The sequence below is a fragment of the Mytilus edulis genome, chromosome 9 (genome assembly GCF_963676685.1).
Source record: "Mytilus edulis chromosome 9, xbMytEdul2.2, whole genome shotgun sequence".
NCBI classification, from domain to species: domain Eukaryota; kingdom Metazoa; phylum Mollusca; class Bivalvia; order Mytilida; family Mytilidae; genus Mytilus; species Mytilus edulis.
Window position 1 is genome coordinate 80055388 of NC_092352.1, and position 7545 is coordinate 80062932.

Genomic DNA, 7545 nt, shown 5'->3' on the forward strand with positions numbered 1-7545 from the left:
ATATATACTATTTTTTTGTTTTAATTGTTTTTTAATACCTTGATTTCAAATTCAATTGCTTTAATTTCCCGGGGACCTTGGTGGCTGAATGGTAGTTCAGCTAAAGCGACCACCAGCCTGTCAACACTGAGGATTTGACTTCGAACTCCGCTTGTGGCAGCACGGTATGTCGGCTCCTATCTGAATTAATTAAGAATGTCAGTGTTTCAGGCAGAAGTCGATGGTTCTCTCCGGCTTCCTCCTGGCCGCCGTGACATAACCAAGCGTGTCAAAATTGGCGTTAAAACAGTTAATCAATCAACCAATCATTAATTTCTAGTAATGAAATTCAAGTTGAAACATACCTCTAAATAATAATTTGATTGTTAATCCCATTCGGTTACTAATGCCTACGTGACGTAAACCCCATATCTTTTATTTTAAATTGAATATGCTTTGTTTATACACTCGCGTGACTTTTCAAAAACTTGTAATTACGTCCACCAAATTCAACATGTACTTGTAAAAATTGTCAGTGTACTTAACGTGGAAGCCTTAGACATGGCTTCTTTGCTATATTGACAGAACCGATGTCTTTCTATATAAACAGAGATTTTAATTCAGTTCATTATTTGGAATAATGTTGCAGGGTTTCATTTTACACTATAATGAACAACTTTAAATTTACATCTTCGTTTATATTATGTAATTTCTATGTTATGCGATAGTGCCCTGCTAATCGTGCATTTGTACGTTTTATTCTTTAATTTAATTGTTGGCGTGTATTGGACATGATTTTTGACAACACATTAATTAATTCCTTTGATACTTGTGATGTCTGGATAAAACTGCATCAAAGTTACAGTTATAACCAAAGGCAGATTAGGAAGCACGTGACTGCTTTGTTAAAGAATTCTTTAAAAGTACATGTACTGTCTAAGGTGGATTTCATTATCATTGGTTTGTTAATAGTCAGTAACAAATACTTCATGCATTTTGAGGACGGAAAGTAGCCTATGAAACGTGGTCATGAAGTGTAGGGAAACGAAGTTGATAAAAAAAATGCGTACATTGAATGCGTCCGAAGAGCTTTTCTGGATTTACCTTCATCAGGAATGCTCAAAGCCGAATATTTGAAAGCCAATGATGTATAAAACCGAAACCGTTGAAGAGCTATATGACCAAAAATAAACTTAAATAATAGCCAAATCCTTCAAAGGCCAACTTTGCCCGAGGGAGTTGAAACCTTAGTTTCTTAATAATGTCAAAAACGGGCAAATTTAAAAAGGTTTGTTATTAATCATATCTATACCGAAGTACTGCTAAGTTAGACTGCTATTGGAAAAGCCCGAAGGTAAATTAGTTTGACAAAGTTAGAGAAGGCTAAGATAATACATACAATTATTATTACATGAGAACTTTGACCACTTTTGAGCAGAATAGAGATCCAGATTTACCCCGATTATTTTTCAGGTTCGATTTGTTTATAGTTTTCTGTGATATGTTTTGTACGATTGTGTCGTCAACATTCTTTAGTGTCTTGTTTAATGTTTTGCCAATATTGTGATTACAATCTTTGGGTTTCTTTGTAATGCTTTGTCATGTTTTCAACGTAATATCTTTGACTAATTATTACTTACGAGATAACTGTATTGTATTTTAAGCTCCGACGGCATCAATTGGTGATTTAATGGTCGCAAATTAAGTTTACTGGCGACGCGTTAGCGGAGATAGTAAACGGGTATTTGCGACCATCAAATCACCAATTGATGTCGTCGCAGCTTAAAATACAATATTGTTATCTCCATTCTAATAAAACTGACAGAAAACAACGTTAAAACATGTATTTAACATCTGTCATATATCGTCTGCGCTTGCACGTACGTTCCATGGCATCAATTGTCAATTGTCAATTGATGCCATGAAAATTAGTGACGTTATCCAATCAAAATGAACGTTACAAACGTTGTTGCATTCGAATGTCTGTTTTATTTTGACTCATGAGTAAAAGTTGCTCGTTTGTATATGTATATTCTGTTTCACGCACTTAATATTTCTATGGATATTGTTATTGACGCAATATATTTTAAGCTTAAACAATTTGAATTTAACAAAAATACAAAACAAAATTGACTGTTACAACAGTGGTAATTCTTCATACACATTGAAGACGGAAACAATAAATGAAATAGGAAAGGTCAGTAAAGTGGTTCGACCAGAATGAAAGACAAGAAATTAGAATGACACTTGACATATATACTAAAAGTAAGGAAATTAACAGGCCTCATACGGACTTCTGAAAAAGTTGGTGAAAAATTTCTTTAACGTGCACTCAGTTTTTACTATCTAGGCATCTTTTTGGCAAAATTTAGCCGGCCGTTTCAAATATATCCTTATTTTGCAGTGGTAGTCGAAAATTGAAGTAAAAAATCAGTAGATCAACTTTGAAAAACTTATCTTATGGACAAATTACATTTGAATGAAATACTTGCCATAAGACGTTAAGCAAACAACACCCAATTTATTTGCATATGTTATGTAGAATGATATATACTAAAGGTTACTCAAAGTTTCAGATTACTAATAGTTTGTGCTAGTCAGTTTTAGAAAAGATAATTTATATTCTAACTATTTGGTGAGTTCAATTTGCATGCTGTTCTATGTAGCACCTGTATGACCAAAAAATGTTCATGTATTCTTTCAAATATTGAGGTAATGAAAGTACATATATATTTTATAGAAACTTGCATAGCAACAGGCCACTTATGAACCCCTCAACAAGTTGTTACAAGAGTTCTTAGTTTGCAAACAGAGTGGTACTCACTCTACACGAGGCATCGGATTTAAATTCCCCATTCATTTCCCGCACAGCCAAACGGAGGCTCCACTTTGACAATGTTTTTTTTTAGCAGATCGGAATTATACCTTATTCTGAATGGTAAATTTTTTTGTACTAAGTGAAAAAAAATACCTTGTCCAAAACACGATGAAAATGAATAGTTTGTTCTAAAAGATGCAGGATTTTACGAGAAAAGGGAGAATACAATTTTATTAATTAAATAATCCGTACTATCAACAGGTGTAAGATAAATTTACCATCAGCATAGACCCCCCTTCCACTGAGAACCAAATGGTCCACTAAGGCTATCTTAATAAAATTTTATTTTTCTGTGCAATTTTTTAGCCTTTGTAATAAACATAGGTAAACCATGTAAACAACGTTATTCCTAATATTATGATTATAATCATTTTTATTCAATATATGTAACCAGTAAATATTCATAATACAATCCAGGTTCTTAAGAACGTTTATGTACGCTTAACCCACGCAAGGGCCACATTGAATATCGACTACATGTGGTCGAAGACTACATTGAGTATCGACTGCATTAGGTCAAAGAATTCATTGAGTATCGACTGCATGTGGTCAAAGGCTACATTGAGTATCGACTGCATTTGGTAAAAGGCTACATTGAGTATCAACTTCATTTGGTGAAGGGCTACACTGAGTATCGACTGCATGTGGTCAAAACCTGATGTAAACATTAATTTTTGTCAATGGGAACGTGATAGAGTTTAGTTTAAGTGTTGAATAACAACGAGTTTAGCTCAATGAGAACACGGCCTATGTTGAATGTTTATGATTTTTTTTAGTAAAAAATGTTCACAATAAAATTGAAAATAGAATATTTTGTAGTGAATGGAGTTGTTTCTTGTAACCATGGCCAAGGTCATGTGGACGTTCTAATTAACTTTACCAATAATAAAAATAGTTTAAACGTTCTTTGCTCTTTGGTCGGGTTGTTGTCTCTTTGACATATTCCCCATTACAATTTTCAATTTTATTTGTAATTAAATGTTCAACTCCAAATTCAATCATGAAGCATCTTTTTAAGTAACACATTACTTTAAGATATTATATTATTTATTTATGACTGTCTGTAGCTATTTTGATATCAAATTCAATCGTTCGTTGTCATTGGTTCTCATTTTCGCAATTCTCTTGTTTTAAGTTATTTTCATTCCAATATTGCTCTAGACTTTTATTCAGTATTTTTCTATAAAGCATCTTCCAGATGTGACAACTGAATACAGTTTTAAAATACATCTCTTCTTTAGTAATATGATAAATGAGCGGGTTGTCTATGATTATCGGCGAACTAATAGATTAATTATATTTTTGTAGAAGATGAAAATGTCATTTCAAACCTCGAGGTGTCAGTGAAATCGAAGAATTATGGTATAACTTTGTCTTAAAGCTTCTAACCGATATTGTTAGATAGGAATTTTTCAGTGCACTTGAATATTTGAAATGAACTCTAGATCGATAACAATGTTTTTCATTTGCAAGTATTCTCATACATTTGCAATTTGCAAAGTATTTTGATACAAAGCGTCCATCGAAAACCCTTAAAGGAGAATACTGTCCACTGATTGAAGGATTGCTCCTTGTTTAACGTCTAGTAACAAACGATTATTCATATTCAGGACGAAATTAATTAAAATAATACATCAAATTGTAGTTGGTGCAAAGTGAACCAAACGGGAGGAAATTCAAGTCAAGTATTAAGTCAGGAATATGACAGTTGTTAACCGTTCGTTTGATCTGATTGAGCATTTGATTTTGCCATTTGATTAGAGACTTTCCGTTTTGAATTTTCCTCGGTATAGTTGGAGATGATTATGGTATAGTAAGATGGTTAAATAATGATGTTTCATGATTGAATTTGGAGTTGAACATTTAATTTTATTTTGTCGTTCTGCTGCAATACTCTCAAGTTCTACATTTGATTTTGCTATACCATAATCATCTCCAACTATACCATAATCATCTCCAACTATACCATAATCATCCTTTATCATGTTTATGATGCCTGAAATATTGTAAAAAGTTTAAATGTCTATACTATACCATAATCATCTCCAACTATACCATAATCATCTCCAACTATACCATAATCATCTCCAACTATACCATAATCATCTCCAACTATACCATAATCATCTCCAACTATACCATAATCATCTCCAACTATACCATAATCATCCTTTATCATGTTTATGATGCCTGAAATATTGTAAAAAGTTTAAATGTCTATACTATACCATAATCATCTCCAACTATACCATAATCATCCTTTATCATGTTTATGATGCCTGAAATATTGTAAAAAGTTTAAATGTCTATACTATACCATAATCATCTCCAACTATACCATAATCATCTCCAACTATACCATAATCATCCTTTATCATGTTTATGATGCCTGAAATATTGTAAAAAGTTTAAATGTCTATACTATACCATAATCATCTCCAACTATACCATAATCATCTCCAACTATACCATAATCATCTCCAACTATACCATAATCATCTCCAACTATACCATAATCATCTCCAACTATACCATAATCATCTCCAACTATACCATAATCATCCTTTATCATGTTTATGATGTCTGAAATATTGTAAAAAGTTTAAATGTCTATACTATACCATAATCATCTCCAACTATACCATAATCATCCTGTATCATGTTTATGATGCCTGAAAATTTTTTAAAAGTTTAAATGTCTACATGGACAATAAAAAAAAAATTTGGTCGAAAAAGGACGTCAGGATGTAAAGACAGGGTAATCATGACACTATACACAAAAGTAATGGTTTAACAGTCAACTGATACTAGGAGAAGCATAAGCTGATCATAAAGTGTAATACTAGCGGCGTACATTGTCTTACCACTGAATTATACTAACCAGGTACATTCCATCAGTCCCGGAGGGTATCATCAGCTCAGAAGTCAGTATTTCGGTACTGACATGATTTATAACAAACCTTTCTGAACTTTTCCGTGTATAAATTTTGAAATCATTTAGAAACTAAGGTTTCAACTCCCTCAGGCAAAGTTTATCTAAGATGGATTTGGCTATTTTTTAGGTCGTTGTTGGTCGTATAGCTCTCCAACTGATTTGGCTCTTTTACTTCCTTGGCTTTCAAATATTTGGCATTGAACGTTCCTGATGAAGGTAAATCCAGGAAAGCGCTTTGGACGCATGTAATTTAAAACGTGTTGTTTTTACGACTAGTCAGACACGAGGAAAGGGGATCATGATTGTGATATCGTACGTTTGAAAAATTTAGATTGGGGTCTGTAAAACGGTAGTAAAGATGAAAATAACCTCTTTGTTGAGAACACTTGTGACAGCTGCTTCCATGTCAGCATCAAAGGAAATCAAAAATGCATCTCCGTTTTCTATTTATGCCCAATTATACCAAAACAGTTACATAATAAACTTAGATAATGCCGATTATATGCAATATAGAATCACTTAAATATTTTCACTAAATATTTGATTTCATTTGACAATTACGGTATAGAGAGTATGTAAGAATGTTCAAATAGTCTGTAATGAATGAAATTAACTTGTCTTACTGCCAATCATACTACATATAGTAACTTTTACATGGTCAATCATACCACATACTCTTACTTTATATTGTCAATTACTAGTATACTGAAGATCAACCAAAGTAATCGCTGTTTCTTCAAAAGAAAATGATAGTCTTTATTGTTCATTATTATGCATTATTGATTGATGTTAACAAAGTGTTCCCTGCTCATTATATATCGTGTAATCGCCGTTTTTGTTTCGCAATTTGGTATTGCGTATATTCACGTAAATACCACGTCCTTGCTGGATTATTGTCTTTTTTCCATAAATTTATCAGTGATGTTTTATAACATGTTTTGTTTTTGTATCTCTTTATATATAGAGCAACCATCTGATTATCTAGGGTGGGGCAGGGATTTGTTCCCCGAGTCATTCCATTTTTTACCCAGAACAAAACAGAAAATATGCTTTTATTTTATGGCTAATCATAGACACAATTTTATTATGTTTTTTATCATAATTATTCAACACATTTTTTTTCACTTAGTACATATCATATTTCTATGTTGGTTTTAAATATAATTGCATTTATATATCTTTACTATATTTGATACATTTACATGTATATACCAAGCCAAGTCAGTTTATCTATTGTTTCTCGCCCGACTATTTCAAAGACCAGGAGAGCTTTGGCCATCATTTGTCTGTCGTCCTTTTTTTTAATTGATATATTAGGTTGACAAGCTGTCTACATAAAGTGATAAAGCAATAGCACGCAGAAATCACCACATCACCCACATGCAATACACAAAATACATCCAGAGCTTGACACATGGTCTTCAGTGGTGCAGGAACTACCAACTGACAAGCAGTCGGCTCTGAAAGACCCCGAACACAATTAGAGCAATCAAATCAAAAGGCACAACAAAATTTCAAACATTTCATTAAAACTAACAAGGTTCACTATGACGCATCAATAATAAACATAATCATACTGCAAATTAAATAATCTAATGGACTGGTCATTTTCTGTCATTTTGGGACCTGGTAGAAAACATTTGAATTTCTCATATCTGTTTCACGTCCCCACCCTGGGGAAGGGACATGAATACAGGACCCCCTTCCAAAGACATACAAATTTCACCTCAGTACTTTTAAATTTGTTCTTTAT

At 32.7% G+C, this 7545-nt stretch overlaps 1 protein-coding gene across 1 annotated transcript; it reads right to left on the bottom strand.

Moving 5' to 3' along the window:
• Nucleotides 1-4880: 4880 nt before the first annotated feature.
• LOC139490203 (uncharacterized) lies at nucleotides 4881-5429 on the bottom strand. The gene is made up of 3 exons (XM_071277053.1): nucleotides 5285-5429; nucleotides 5175-5246; nucleotides 4881-5047 (listed from the first exon to the last, which is right to left on the bottom strand). The coding sequence occupies exons 1-3, from the start codon at nucleotides 5427-5429 to the stop codon at nucleotides 4881-4883; spliced, it is 384 nt and encodes a 127-aa protein (XP_071133154.1).
• Between the last annotated feature and the right edge of the window lie 2116 nt (nucleotides 5430-7545).